General features: G+C 35.8%; 1 protein-coding gene across 1 annotated transcript in view; it reads left to right on the top strand.

Moving 5' to 3' along the window:
- The first annotated feature begins 1305 nt into the window (after nt 1-1305).
- DSG1 (desmoglein 1) overlaps nt 1306-16734 on the top strand; it is a 38348-nt gene continuing 22919 nt past the window's right edge. Inside the window, exons 1-5 of the mRNA XM_061130839.1 lie at nt 1306-1539; nt 10230-10265; nt 10534-10665; nt 11851-12006; nt 14113-14257. Of these exons, the coding sequence (XP_060986822.1) occupies nt 1492-1539; nt 10230-10265; nt 10534-10665; nt 11851-12006; nt 14113-14257 (517 nt within the window). The 5' untranslated portion in view covers nt 1306-1491. The remainder of the gene's footprint in view (nt 1540-10229; nt 10266-10533; nt 10666-11850; nt 12007-14112; nt 14258-16734) is intronic.

Genomic DNA, 16734 nt, shown 5'->3' with positions numbered 1-16734 from the left:
ATCATAAGTATTCTTATTCACTTTTTTTTTTTTTTTTACCATTTATGCAAGTAAATATAGGCAGCCTATCTTCTCCTTCTAAGCTCCATGACGAAGAGCATGACATTTCCAAACCATTGAGGAGTAATCTTTTTAGCCACACACCTGTAATGAAATGACAGCATTCTGGAGAACCTCTGACCCTCAGAGATACTCTTCCTTTCTGGAATAATTTTTAACATCTTTTTGACCATAATCAACATCTTACCAGATAGATCTCTTGTTCCAGACTGCTATTTCTAGCTCCATAGACTTCCTGCCACTCACAATATTCATACTAGACATTGCCAGGTGAAGAGGAGATTACCCTTAGAATACTAAAGGCTTTCCTGTGACAGTTCGCTATTTATTTTCACAGACTTCAGGGCTCCATTCAGTTTCCTATTTGCATGTGTGGGCAGCTTTTTCTCCAGTGTATTCCCTATGCTCTAATTGGCTCACTATACAGATTCTTGGCTCTGTGCTTGGGAATCATCACTGACTTTTAACCCACCTCTCCTGAAGAACAGCTTTCTGTGTTTCTATTAGTATTTCAGGCTCTGACCCTCACTTCTAAAATTATCACCGAGATTTTAATTGGTGGTTTTTATTGTTTATGTTTAATCTTCCCTAGTGATATTTTACATTTTATTTTACTCCATTTGCAAAGGACAGAACCTTAAAGAGAGAGAAATAATTGGGGAAAGAAGACATTCATTTAGAGAGACAATAGAGACGTCCCTGGACTTTGGCTGATCACTTAAAGGGAACTGTGATTTATTCCAGGAACCTTAAAATTGTAAGTATATATGTTTTGTTTGTTTGAATGAATGCTTAAAAAAAAAAAATTCTCACTCCTAACATTAGCAGAGTTTCTGTCTCTTAAAAATAGTTCAGAAAATGACTGTTTCCTAACGTCCACTGAAATGGAAAGTTTATAATGTTCTACTGTGACCTGAAGGTCTGGCAATGAACATGGGTCACATAATCCTCTTTGAATAGTATAAACATTCAGACTCCACTTCCCTTTTCAATATGGGAGGAAGTTGAACAACCTGTAAAGAGAGCCTAGGGTGAAAAACCCCTATCCATTGTACAGTTCTTCACACTTCTGATCATTCTAAATGCCTGCCACTGGAAACCCTCACTAAAGGAGTGAATCTTCCATGCCCCACAGAAAGCTGCCTTTCAGCTGGAAGAGGGTGTGTCCCTAAGTTTTTACCTGCGAGCAATGATGATCCTGTTAAGCATTTCAGGGAGACCAGCCCAAGTTTTTAGGGTGGGGATCTAAACAGGTTATACGTACCTTCAGACCTGCTCCCAGAGAAGGCAGAAACACCTCAAAGCCTGCATGTAAGAACATCTACTGAGAAATTATTTTTAAGCAGACACCAGCTGAGTGGGGGGAAGAGAAAGAACCGAGAAGCAAAAACAAAACTCCCTTGATCTTGGATGTAAGAGAACCCAGCAGCGATGAACTGGCCCTTCTTTGGAGCAGCTGTGGTGCTGTTCATTTTCCTGGTAAGTGAATCCTGTTAAAAACTTTCCATCATCGTTCTCACTGTAAACAAGAGAGAACTTTTAGGAAAATGTTATTTTGTGTTATTTCTAACCTAAATCCATTAAAAGTTTAGGTTATTGATAAGGTGATTTTTTTATGGACTAGATTTTTTAATAGTGTTTCTCTCCTTAATTGAAGACTCCAAGGTCATATTAGTGCATCAGTGTCAACTCACCATATCACATCTCTGACATCGAAGTCATTGCCAAGTCACCGGGGGAACACTGAACTTGGGAAAGTCAGATCACTACTTAATAGCATTCTGTTGTTCAAATTCTCTTTTGCAGGTGGGCTTTGAAAACTAATCTCACAGGTATATTGATTTTTAATCCAGACATTTTCCCATACTTTTGGTATCTTTGCTGGTAGATTCACTATAATTTTTAAAATGTAAAAGTAGGATCCCTATAAATTAAAACCATAGCTGTTTGTAACTGGCTTCACCACCCAACAGTCTCGTCGGTTCTGTATGTGGTTGGGGATTCATATCACTAATACCAGAAGCCCCACACTTCTAAACTGTAATTTTATTTAAAACATTTATTTTAATTTCAAAAAGAATGGCAGTATGGGAGATTTATAAATGACATAGTAGGTGAGGGAATGGCTATAATTAAGGAATAAGTATAATTATTATGATAATGGTTCTTACTACTAGAAAGTCAGTAATGACCACGAGATAAAAGTTGCACATTTGATGATCAGAGAAACTATAACAAAATACTTTATTATTGCAACCCTACACTTTATCAGTCTTCTCACTTTAGAGACAACTTCTAAGTACAGCACTAGTGTGTTGTATCAGCTTCTCATGCTGAAAAATTGAAAATTGTAGTCTCTCTCACAATAATGTTAATATAATATAAAGAGGAAAGTGCAGGTAAATCGTGTCTTCCAATTTTGGCAGGATGTAGTGCTATGGTGAATATGTGTCTCTACTTGCTTCATTTTTGAACTGGATTGTTGGGTGTCTACAGTAACAAGTGAGCTCTTTGATTCAACATATGCTGGTTAACTTGAATTCACTTTATTAATTGAGAGGCCATAACCAGTGGGTTTATTAATAAATGAGCATCAGTAAGTGGTAGTTATATAGTTCCAAACTGCCCTTCAAACATTAGCCTTATTCCAGGGACTTGATACTGAGAATCTCATAATTTGGGACATGGCAGGGATTAATGAGCACCACACAGTATGGCATTTGAACATAGGAGTGTTTGTTAATTATGAAATAAGAAAATACTTTTAATTTCATATAAATTTGATCTGATTCAGGTCCATTATAGTATCAGTTGATTAAAGTTTATTCGGATGCTTATGTATCTTCATTGAATCTATAAGATGCCTTTTTAAATTTTTATGATTATTTCTAATTAATTACATCCTATAAAATTCCTTTAAACAGTCATTTGTATCTAGTCATTCTTCAGTACAGCATATCATTTTATCAAACCCATGTATTTTCATGTAACTTTCTCTCTTTGTAGAGAGAGTTCTGGGCCTTTGTCCTTTATTTTCTGAGTCTGGATAGTTTTTGCCTGTTTGCATGTGAATCATTTGTTTGTCTTTTGCCATATTTTACTTTGGAATCAATCATAAGTTCTCATACACATTAGGAAAATTATTTCTTGAAGAACTTATTTTATAAAGAATTGAAATCTTCCACTTAAAATAACTTTTTTTAAAAAATTTCACTTTCTAAGGTTTAGAAAAATCACAAGTTATTTTTACTACTGATTTTACCAGATGATCTGGATAAATATCCTTTGGAGTTATCCAATCTATTTTTGCTTTAAAATACTTTTTCTGAACGTGAACCAGCACGATATCAAACTTTTTTGCTAGCCTTATTCTGAATGTTTGCTTTTACCAATTTAAAAAAAAGAAAAGAAATCTATGTAAAGTCTTTATATTCTCTGCTCAAAATTGGTAAGTGAAAATTACATTAAGGAGCATATTTGGGCAATTTTGAAAACTTTTAAGACATTTAAACTGATACTATCTTTAATGCAAACCCACTGAGAGCCCGACAACCATATACTTAACAAGTATGCTGTGTAATCTGCTCAATGTTCCTTTAAGTTTTAAGACTGTACAAATTAGCGGGTTCAATCAAGGAGAATAAAGCTGAAGAAACTTCTTATGGAGGCCAAGCTTGCCACACGACTATTCCATTATCTAGGCAAGGTGTCTGAACAGACACTAGCTTACAGCTGTTATAACATTGCAGGCCAAAGAAATGTTATTAACGCTACATTTATTTTTCTTTCTTTCTTTTTGTTTCCATGATTTTGGTGTGTATATGTGTGGCTAGCAAGGGGCTGGGGGTGGTTAGAATGAATTCTACACCAGAAAACAAAGCTAACTTTACATCAAATATAAGAAATCTCTCTGAGTGGCTGTAACTGTGGTATAAGGGATGGCATAGTGACTGTGAAAAAGCAAAGTAGAACCAGTAGAATTTTATAGTTCTGTTGATTTCTAAAACTCACTTTGCAACTTCACCAGGTCCAATCGATCAACTCAAATCAATACAGATATCAAGGTGTCTTTTTCTATAAAAGTCAACTTCTGCAGCATACACTCAAAGAACAAATAAACCCATCTTTACTACCAAGAATGATTGATTTCTTCAGTTGATCATATCAGCCTCACTTCTCCTCTTTCCACAGTTAATACGTCCCTTAAAAGAAACTTCTTCTGACCACCAGATAAACTAATTCTATAGTCTGAACTTAGCTGAAATTATTAAGTTGTTGAAATTATTATGCAGTTATTTTTAGAGTATTTCTCAAGCCCAGGGCTAAAATATAATATATACTTTATTACATAGTCCATCAACTTATGTGAACCAGAATCTTAAATTTCCATAATTGTGTTTATTGATGCCTAAAGCAAGAGAAGAACTAATGAATTAGTACAGACACAACAGAAGAGAAGCAAAAGAGAGGGTTTTAGGCTTTCTTGTGCTCATATTATAGTGATACATATTACAGATATCAGAATTTCAGTAAAATATTTTCTAGAAGATGGAAGCAGCATTTCTGTTTACCTGTTAATTCAAATGTATAAATTGTATTTAAGCAAAATCATGATGCTCTTAAAAGCTTTGGAATTTCACAGCAGATTTAAGATCAGCCTGTTCTTTCACTTTTATGAAAATAAAGAGTACAAATTTGTCATCATTTAATTGGCTTGAGTTGCTACAGAGTAAAATCATTTGCTGTGTCTGATTGAGGTGACAGAAAAACCTAAAGAACTAGGAAATGCTAACTGGATAAATCTGATGACTTGGCTGCTAAAGGACAAGATTCACCAACTTAACAAGGCTCATAAATCTAGAAAAATAACACTGTCTATTCCCAGAGCATTGTATTTCTGATAACTCTTCTGCTACATATTCTTCAAGGACGTTGTTGTTGGCTATCTCCGTGTCCTAACAGACACGACATTGTCCTGACACTGGAAGCAGGATGTGCACTTAGTACCGCAGTTAGACTTACCGTGCTCCCCACAGTGAGGGAGCACCCTTCCAGAGCACTGGATCATGTCACTCTCGCTGGCTATGCTTGGCATGCGATGACCTCTGTTGGACTTAGGCAAGTCAAAGTGGTTCAAATGCCACCGGTTGCTGATCTCAGTTGGTCTACAAGCATGGAGCACAGCCTTGGCTAATAAACAACCACAGCTTCACAAATTAAGCACTGCCTGCTGCTCATAAAACTACCTGGCTGAAAGTTATTCGAGGGCAGGTTCTGTGTCTAAGTCACTTTTGTATCCTTCATAGTGCCTTGCACCGGTGCAAGATTGCTCAGTAGACGTCTAATTCACAAAGAAGAGGTGTCAATAGGGAATTTTAAGGTGGTTTCTATTTTCTCCCCGCTGCACACACACTCCAAATAATCATGAGGGTATTACACATGAAAACAGTCGCGATGAATTTTTCTGTTACTTTCATGATGCATCATACATTTACGTTTTATCTAAAGCTTGTCATAATATTTCTAGGGCTTAGATCCTTCAAAAGTCTTAATAATAAAGCCTTGGTTTCACACATCAGATATGTATTTGTCAAAGAAATAAATAAACCAATCAACAAATAAGAAGAACGACCTACCAACGTGCTGTCGACTCCAGCTATGGTCGAAGTAATACAAAGGAAAGACAAAACAGGAGGTTTTTTTAAAAGAAACAATTTATCATATTTTGGCTTTATCTCAGGTTCATTCTCATACATAACAGTTAGACACAAAATGTGATGCTTTAAAAACTGTCATGTGACTGTTGAAGAGTAACACAATTATTAAATGCAAGAAGTTGTCCTTATAAAAACTACTTATTACTTTCAAGACCATTTTTACTATACGTAAAGAAATGTAAACCTCGACGTCAAAAGAAAAGAAAATTAGCTTAATTAGAATCATTGAAATTAGCATGCAATTTTGTGTCTTGTGGCTTTTAAATATATATATGTATGGATTGGCTCCTAAAATAGAGATGCAGGGAAGGTTCATTGAGGATGTGCTTTAAGTGAATTATTCACTGCTTTCTTAGAATATTTGAATTGGAAAGGGCTTTAGTCTCATATACAGAAGAGGAAACTGAGGCACCGAATGGCTAAGTGACTCACCCCAACACCCATATCCAGTGGGCAAAAGAGCTGAGATGTACTCAGCTTGACCAGTCTTCATTACCTAAGTGCATTGCCATCATGGTCTCCACGGAACACATCCCCAACACATCTCATAAACCAAACTAGTCCCCTGCTGCTGCTGCTGCTAAGTCGCTTCAGTTGTGTCCGACTCTGTTCGACCCCATAGATGGCAGCCCACTAGGCTCCCCCACCCCTGGGACTCTCCAGGCAAGAACACTGGAGTGGGTTGCCATTTCCTTCTCCTAGTTTCCCCCAAATAACCTTATCCTTGTTCTAGAGACAAAGTCTAAATTATTCAGGATAGTGTCCTTCAATTTACCTCTTCAACCAAGTGACTTTCATCTCCAACATGTCTCCCTCTCCAAAACTATTTCCTTGCACACTATTAGTAATCTAATTCTACTATCACATCTTTCTGACTTTTTTTTTGATCACCAAATTCCTTGGGAAAGTGATCATTTTCATGTCCTTTTTCCCATCTTATTCCCCAATTTCTTTCAGTCAGAAAGAGCCTGTTCCATCCAACTGAAGCATCCTATTCAAAGTCCTAGAAAACCTCAGATTTCTTCAGGAATCACTCTGTTCAGCTATTTTATATCATCTGATATGGTTCATGCCCCATCTGTCTTTCAGTTTTCCCTTCCTTTGACATACTTGATTTTGCATGACATTTTCTTCCTGTTTTTTCAGCCATTTCTCTTTCTCCTTTTCATTTCTTATTTTTTGTCATTGTTCCCAGTTACATAAATGTAGGAATTCTCATGTTTTATTCTCATCCCCAGGCTGTTTCTTGGCTGTGTTCTTGAGGGATTTCAAATTCTCCCATGATTTCAACTAAGCAAACTGAGCAGTTATTCCTCCACATGTCAGGCCTGAAGCACCATTGTTCACCGTGCTGATGGGCTTTTCAAATAGCTAAGCATCTTCACCCAGGCCCTTCTCCGGCATCTTAAACTTGCCGTGTTCTAACCTGCTAAATTCTGCTATGCCCGTGCTCCGGATCTGCCTGTTTAAAGCTGCCATCACCTGAAATTCTTCCCTCTCTTGACTCCCACGTCCCATTGGTTCTCAAGCCCTGTCAGTTTCACCCAGGCAGTATCTCTCCCTTAATCTTTTCTGGTCTGTTCCCACTGCTCCTGTTCAGCTCTGCATCTCCGGCTTAATTTGATGTAAACACTCACTGCTGGTGGCCTATAATCACTGCCTCTTCCCTGTGGTTGGCCTAATCTTTTAAACCCGCAATTTTATCATGCCTTTCCCAAGATCAAAAAATTTCAATATTTTCCTACTGCACACAGAGATTTATTGTTAACATTGAAAAGGTAACTATATATATTTAGTCTACCCCTGTCATTTCACAAATGAGAAAACTAAGCTAAGAGAATTCAGCAAGTACACTGAAAGTTCTCTGACCCTATGAAGTACTCTGTTTATTTCATTATTTTGCCTTTGAAAGTCCAAGAATGACTATTTCAGGGTTTGGGTTTTTTTTTTTTTCCTGGACTCTGAGCAAATCACAGTAAGATTATGTTAACAAAACATAATTTTAAGCAGACTTGGCAGTTTTTTAATTACTAATCCAGTTGAGAGCCTGGCTCTGTGGTGAAACTTGCTTGATCTTCTGCCTGAGTTGCTACTCATGGGAAAAAGAATGACCCAGCTTCATAAAGTTAGTCATCTGGCATAGTTCTCCAAAACAAACAGCAAGCACTGACACCTTGGTGTGGTAAGGGAAGCGCAAGACAGATAACTGATGCATACACAATTCTGTAACTGTGAAGAAATGGCTCCCAGACAAATAAGATACCCCCACACCCCAGTTCCACACCTACAAATTAGAGGGAAAAGTGTTCATGAGTTCACAGGTAGCAAGAAATACATACCTGCACTAACATCATTTTAATTCGGTGCCCAAGAGGGACTCCACAATAACAACTCAGTTACTTGTCCAAAGTAACTTGGACCATTTGGGTCATTTATTTTTCTTTCTCCTCCCACCCCATGCATAGCATTACTGTTTTTGCTGTTATCATTGTATATAAGCATTCCTATTAATAATTCACAAGGATATTATGAGATTAGATTAAAATCAGAATTATTTTGAATTCTCAAAATTGTAATAATGTCAATTCTTCATAGTATATTTTACTTAGAAATTTACATAGAATAGCCATCTTATATTACACATGCCACAAACACAAATTTAGGCTGAATTGTTTTGGATTGCGTGTGCGTGCTCAGTCACTCAGTCATGTCCAACTCTCTGTGACCCAGCCAGGCTCCTCTCTCCATGGGGTTTTCCAGGCAAGAATACTGGATGGGGTCGCCATTTCCTCCTCCAGGGGATCTTCCCAACCCAGGGATCAAACCCCTGTCTCCTGTGTCTCCTGCATTGGCAGGCAGATGCTTTTGTATTTAGCTCTAAATTAATACCCAAACCTCAATTTCTTCATCTGTAAAATGGAAAGAATTATAGTATTGACCACATATACTACTGAAGACTGAGTGCATGGATTTCTCTAAACACATTTTCCAATATTTAGTTATTATTCAGTAAATTGTAATGGTGATTAATGATAATGATTAACATTTGATACCATGAGTATATAATTTCTATAATAAAAACATAATCTCTTTATACTACTGATATTAACCATTATGAATTATGGAAATTTTTTTAAAATATGTACTTGGAGACTAAAATTTTATTTTTATTTAAGGGTGAAATTGAAAGTGACTATAAAAAGTAATTATTATATTTTGAAATTACTATTGTTAGTATTTTTTAAAATACAAACTATAATTTTCTTTTATCAGTGGTCCAGATAAAGTCTAATTATGACAACACCTCTCATAATTAGCAATTCTGGAAAGAAAAAAACAGAAATTAAAATTTTCTTATTTAGGGGTGAATAAAAACTAAGAGTGTATACCACCTTTAACTAATTCTAAGTTAAATTTAATAAATGTAGATAAATCCTTCAAATTCACACCTAATTTTTTGATATTTTACAATGTCTTTAGTATATTGATATAGTAGACTTAATATATAAATGTGTGTTTTTAGAAATGCCTTTGTCTTTAGAAAAAAATAATTTAAATTATATACATAATTTTACACTACAAATCATATATAAAGATCAAGGCCAGAGCTGAAACTAGGGAGAGTTCTGTTTGACTAGTTCATTTGTTTGACAGGGAAATTGTTTAATGCAGGAGAAAAGATTAATGAAAGTTGCGTACACAGCAATTTGTCCCTACAGTCTTATAATTTATTTTCATTGCTGTGGAAGGATGCATTTAAATCATCTGTTTTGTTTAATGCCAGCAATAAAACATCAAATATGAACTCATTTTTACATAAAGAAAATTGTTTTGATTTCAGCACTTTTATTCTCATATTTCAAAGCAAATTAAAGATTTATCATCTTAAGATTTTCAAGAATACTCAAAAATCTTCCATCTAGAATTGGACTGTGAAAAAGCAAACATTCCAAAGTTTTCCAGATATTTTCTGCTCTATATGCTTTCTTTACTTCAGCTTTTCTTTCCTATTTCCATTTGTGGCTAGTCAGATCCCAAAACTATAGTCAAATATTCTAGTATCGTTACATACTATTGAAATCACTAAATACCATCCAAGTGCTTTCAACTCTTCGGGCATGAGATTTACTAAGAGATCTTGAGTTCCCAACCCTCATTCTCCCCGGGTTCTAGTTTAAAATATCCTAGCTCATATGATTACAAGTATCTGTACAGGCTAAGAATGAAAAAGAAGTTAACAATAAAAAGCAATGAAAAGAAGAGCAAAATTGAAAGGTAAAAACCAAACATAAAAGAATCCCTAGTATTGTCCTCAGACCTTGAGAGAGAAACCAAATTCACCTGTTAATGACCCACAAGACTGTTTAATTTTTTTTTTCAAGCAGTGGGATAACATGCATTGTAGAGCATTCAATTAAAAATTAACTATTATGATTATCTTATTTTTTATAGGCGGTGCTGGAAGTTAACAGTGAATTTAGAATCCAGGTAATATATAGCAAATTAATTTTTTTCCAAATTAAAAGTGAAAAAATATAGTTTGGGAGAAGTAATATATTTTCCAGTAAAAATTTATCCTTTATAAGTAAAGTTAATGTTACGCTAAAATTAATGGATTATCAAAATTACCAATTATTCCAACTAAACATCCTCTCTTTCTGACACTGTTCTAACCCCTAAAATCTCCAATGGAATGTGAATTATGAATAAATTATATTTATTAATAGATACTATTACTTTGTCCTGCCCACCCAAGGTCAGAGATTATAACACTAAAAATGGCACCATCAAGTGGCTTTCCACCAGGAGGCAAAAGCGTGAGTGGATTAAGTTTGCTGCAGCCTGCCGTGAAGGTGAGGACAACTCAAAGAGGAACCCGATCGCCAAAGTAAGTATCAACCCCAAAGCAAAAAACTGAACATCAGAACGGACAGAGTTAAAATTTCAAAACAGCCTATCTTTGAAATATTTTATGAGCATATCTCACTGAGAAGTTATGATACAGAACAGAACTATAGCTATTCAGATTATAAAAACTGAAGCCATCAAAAGTGTAAATTAAGAAATTTAGCCACTTGGGTAGACAGTTGAACACTGACTCATCACATTAGTGAAATTAATATACACAATCTTGTGTCACCCTAAACTCTAGATGAAAAAATATAGTGATTTAAACAATTAATTTAATGTTCAGCACATTCACAGGGACCATTTAAATGTGTGCTCTTTCTGCCTCATGATCTCCTAGAATTGACTTTGTACTTTTAGCTTTCTATGAACAATCACAATGTACCCTCTTTCACATTCTCTTTTCCCTTTTTTCCTTTTGTAAACACCCAGTCACATGCACATGTGCACATACACACACACATGGAAACATCTCCACACACAGATTCACACATACAAACATATATGCATACATACACACAGATTTACACAGAGATTCCCCCATAAGATTGCTTACAATCATACAATTTTTAATTTCAAAGAGATCCCTGGTTTCCATAAAATTTATTTGGAATGGTCTCTTTGATTTTTCTGCTAATACCACCTCCTATTTTCAGAATTAAAACCTTCTACAATAGAGTTGGATAACTCTCTCTTGTCACCTACATAAATCCACTTAAAACTTTCTTCCAAAACTTTACATTTAAAAAACATTTAATCAAAAGATCAAAGTTATGTAATAACATTGAGAAACTCCTGAAGAGGGTAAGGAGTTCCCTACTGGCCTCAACATTAGCACAGACATTAAAAATAATATGATCCATCTTAAATGTTGAATGAGTGAATGCATGAATGATAACTATACAGATTTAGATTTATGAGAGTGATATTTTACTTTTTTCTTATTTGGTAGAAACTAAAATTGAATTTCTTCTATTACATTGTCATTTACTGCTGAAAATACTAGAGCTGTAATTATTCCACTTATCCAGGAAAATAATTCCTATTTCCAACATTTCTCAAAAGATAACAGGATAACTCACATTCAACAATTCTCAAGAACGATAGTTATTACATCAAACAGTTGTACTCTTGATTTCCTCTCTGTAATGTGCTCTCTTTGCAGATTCACTCAGATTGCGCTGCAAACCAGCAAGTTACATACCGCATCTCTGGAGTAGGAATTGATCAACCACCTTACGGAATCTTTGTTATTAATCAAAAAACTGGTGAAATTAATATAACATCCATAGTTGATCGAGAGGTCACCCCTTTTTTCATTGTAAGTGCATGAATGTGTGTGTTCGGGCCTATATTACTTTTGAAATATGTTCAGTTCAGATCATATTTATTTGATTTCAAGAGTCTCAATATTGGGCTTTTTTGGTTGTCTCTTATTTCATGGGCATTCAATGACCTGACAGAAACAAAAGGTTAAGAGAAAGAGGAGTGTTTGCTTAACAGCCTTAGCAAAAGGGCTAACCTCTCGTCAGTTCCCGTGTCAAGCTAAGTGTTTGTCAAGAAGGGCAAGCACCTAATTTACTTCTCTTTCTTTAATTCAGTTGAGAATATCAGTTCCTCTTCACTCCAATGCCAAATGGTGATTTCTGGAACTCCAGATGGAGCCTTTCCTGAGTGAACGTACTTGATGATAAATTCACATTGCTCAACTCCCCTGAGCTCAGAGTGTGCCTTGGAGAAACTTTAACTCACCCTTAATCTCATTCTATTCTTTACAGTCACCGTGACAAAACTTCAAACTCTCAACCTCATTTCCACTTTATGCAGGTGACCTGATGACCCGCTTCATTAAAAAGTTTGAGGCCTTTCATCACAAACTCCCATAATTAATTCTCTCTTCTCCAGTTCAGAAATGTTCTGAATTAAATCCAAAAAAAAAAAAAAAATGATCGATTTTCTGCTTTTTCCCAATGAATTATCCCAAGAGCTAGCTGTTTTCCCATAATTATCTGTCCAAGAACCTTAATCAATTTACTTTGTTTTTTCATCTTTCTGACTGCTCCATTGGCTGCTAATCGATTTCCATCTATCACTAGGGTCAACACTTGTTAATACTTGAAAAACAAAAATAGAGAAATTTTAATATCTTTCTTTGATCTTGTAACCTCTCCAATTCAAAGCCCGTAATTTTCCAAAATGCTTTCAAATAGTAATCTCTGCTTGCAGGTTTTCACTCATACTGCTTGTCTGTAATGCCTCAAACTACTTTAATTCCTTAGTCTACTATTCCATGTCGGTATTCCTGCCTTGTCTCCCACAATGTTTCCCTGAAAATTCTAAAAGCCAGCCTATTAGCTTCTCTTGAAACACATGCCTTTTTATATGAAACACAGTAAGTTCCCTATGGGCTTCCCACATAGTGCTAGTGGTAAAGACCCACCTGCCCCTGCAGGAGATGTAAGAGAGGCAGATTCGATCCCTGGGTCAGGAAGATCCCCTGGCAGAGGGCATGGCAACCCAACTCCAGTATTCTTGCCTGGATAATCCCATGGACAGAGGAGCCCAGTGGGCTACAGTCCATGACGTCACAAAGAGTTGGACACGACTGAAGTGACTGAGCATGCACATACGCACAGTAAATTCCCTACATACCAACGAGTTTCATTCTGGGAATGCATTCGTAAGTCCTGCAAAGTTAGCCTAGGTACCCAACTAATACAATTGGCTATGTAGTACTGTACTGGGATAGATTGATAATACATTTGCATCTTTAAAAGTTTGCAACTTGAAGGTTCATATGTAGGGGACTTAGTATATATCACATAGGCAAAATAGTATACAATACACTTATGTAACACCCAATAAGTGAAGCTGGTATGCTGCAGTCCATGGGGTCACAAAGAGTCGGACATGACTAAACGAATGAACAACAACAACAAATAATAATATAAACACCCACGTAGCCCTCACTTATCCCATGAATGCTATATTTCTTTGAAGCCCCTGTGTGACTCTCCTTTGAAATAATCTCAAACTCCATAACCCCTATTCCTAATTCCAAGCAATGAGTTTTTGCCACTTCACTTCCTTCCTCACATGAATCCTTTTTCTTGGAACACCCTGTCAATTATCTGCTTCACCTGTTGAAATTTTCTTTGAAGATCTCTCAATCATTACATCCTCCTATGAAATCATAGCTATTTTGTTCTTCCTTTATATAACTTATCATGTTACCTTTTCTCAAATGGGATTTTGACTTTGTGTTTGCCTCCCCTTCTAAGTACTGCTTGTGCCTACCTTTGAGTAGGAAATCATATGTCTCACTGTTCTTTTAGTTTCCCACAATACCTAAGCATAATGCTCAGAGACAGCGAGAACTTAATAATTATGGGTTGCACCATGTAATTATTCCTCTTTTTTCTCCTAGATCTATTGTCGAGCTCTGAATTCACTGGGCCAAGATTTAGAGAAACCTCTTGAGCTTAGAGTCAGAGTTCTGGATATAAATGACAACCCTCCAGTATTTTCTATGTCTACTTTTGTAGGAGAAATAGAAGAAAATTCTAATGCAAGTAAGTAGTCTACTTTGTTAAGTAAACAAGACTATTGCGATTCCAGATCTGTTTCTTAACAGCCAGGCATCTAGAGGCTAAACTCTGTCAAGATACTACATCACAAATGTGAAAGATAAGTTTGGAGAAGCATGTAGAACAGAAAGGCATGAAGAAGGCTCCATCATGGCTTTCCCTTCAACCGTGGAAGCAGCTCCAACTGTCATACACAAGAAGCAATGCTAACGAAATGGGAGGAATTTGCTCACACATCACCTCTGTAGTAGATTCCTAAGGAAAAATTCCAAAAGTATTTTGCACAGTGATGACAGAGGCACTGGGAAGAGAATTCAGCCTCCCAGTCTGACTACTTTGAGGATGTCCATGGTGGCTCAAATGGAAAAGAATCTGCCTGCAATGCAGGAGACCTGGGTTCAGTCCCTGGGTAGGGAAGATCCCCTGGAGAAGGGGATGGCTACCCACTCCAGTATTCTTGACTGGAAAATTCCATAGACAGAGGAGGCTAGCAGGCTATAGTTCATGGGGTCGCAAAGAGTCAGATATGACTGAGTGACTAACACACACACACACGGACTACTTGAAGGGGAATCTTATCCACTTCTATTCATACTGCTTTTAAAAAAATTTTTAACTACTTCAAAGTAACTCACAGAAATCACCTCCAGACAATCTATTTGGTGTTCATAATCTTAAAGAGCTTTTTCGGCAAAGAAATACAAAACGCCTACAATGCGGGAGACCTGGGTTTGACCCCTGGGTTGGGAAGATCCCCTGGAGAAGGGAACGGCTCCCCACTCCAGTATTCTGGCCTGGAGGATTTCATGGACAGAGGAGCCTGGAGGGCCACAGTCCGTGGAGTCGCAAAGAGTTGGACATGACTGAGTGACTTTTACTAAATACAAAACAAGCATTTTCCCCTTCTTATATATGATTTAATAAATATACATTTTGTTTGCTTTTTAGTCAAGGCACTGATTTTATGTATTTGAAATGTATTTTAAACCCAATCCTGTTTGGTCCTCCATGTGGATTTAAAGGTGACCATGTCAAGGGATGCCAGTGGAAGGGCACCAGAAAATCTAGAAACTAGATCCAGTATTTACTCTCAAGAGCTTTCATAATGTAAACGTGCAATTACTTCCTTATGGATTACTGTTAAAAGCAATATTTTAACTGCCAAATATTCAGTCCCTTGTGCAGATAGTGTATTAATTGCTTAGGGTACCACTGAAGATTGTCCTAAATATATTAAAAAACAGCAGAGACACTGTCTCATTTAAATTTAAAAACTTCAACTAACCATAGTACTTTTAAGTAGTATAATTTCTTGTAAATTCAAATAATTCTTACACTTTAATTTTTATTTGTTAAAATATTATACCTATATTTTAAACTTTTAAAAATACTACTATAAGAAGGTTTGCTATAAAAATTTCACAAAATATGAATAAAAATGGAATAAAATGCTTTCTTTGCTCTCCTTTGTACCATTCTTCAGAGGCAAATAGAATCACTAGTTACTTAGGTACATACTTTCATTAATCATGTAGATATATATAAACATATTTGCAAAGAAGAAACAAATGTGACCATATTTTACATACTAATCTACAGTGTGAATTTTTAAATATATTTTGAACACATTTTCATATTAGGAAATACAGGTTTCATCATTTCTTTTAAGAGTTTCATGAGATTTTATTATATGAATGCACCATAATTAATGAAATAATTGCCTCTGAAAAACACTTAAAAATGATGAAATAAATCCAAACAGATTTTGGGAGAGAGAGAGAGAGGGACAGGAGCTGACAGTTTGTGCTTGAAATAAAGTTGAGTATAGAAAAGTCTAGTTTATGAATGCTGGCAGCTCTTCACATTCTCCAGCATTCTTCATCAAAACTACCAATAAGATTATTGGAAAATGTGAAGAACGGGTGCAGTATGTAATTAAACATGCATCTCTTTAAACCTACTAGACACCTAGTACTTTACTAGAGACCATGCAAACTAGAATAATAAAATATATTTATTGAATGCACATTATTCAATAGGAACTTCACATAATTTTATTTCATATAGCTATTTAATTCTTTCATGAATTCAGTGAGGACAATCCAATTTCATCCCCATTTATAGATGTAGAAACTGAGGCCAAGATCACATAGCTAAAAAGTACTATAGTTGGGAGAGTTAGTCTGTCCTTATATCACTTTGTTTCACCATAGAAGCCTTTTAAAAAAATAATTACACTAGAATAAGAAATGTAAAAGCAGAGGAAAATATTTCCTTGTTTTCTAAATATCAGTAATGTCTAAAGTTCCTGGTAAAATGTGATCTTTTCATCAAGACAAAGGTATTGAAAGGAGCTAAGATATTGATATGTTGAAGCAATAGAAAAGGAAAGTGGTGGAGTTCCCATTACGTGGACTAACTAACCATAACACTTTGTTGGAAAAGCAATATACTATATTACA

The sequence above is a fragment of the Dama dama genome, chromosome 27, assembly GCF_033118175.1.
Source record: "Dama dama isolate Ldn47 chromosome 27, ASM3311817v1, whole genome shotgun sequence".
Lineage (NCBI taxonomy): Eukaryota > Metazoa > Chordata > Mammalia > Artiodactyla > Cervidae > Dama > Dama dama.
The sequence above is the reverse complement of the archived record's forward strand: the minus strand, read 5'-3'. Positions and strand labels throughout refer to the sequence as shown.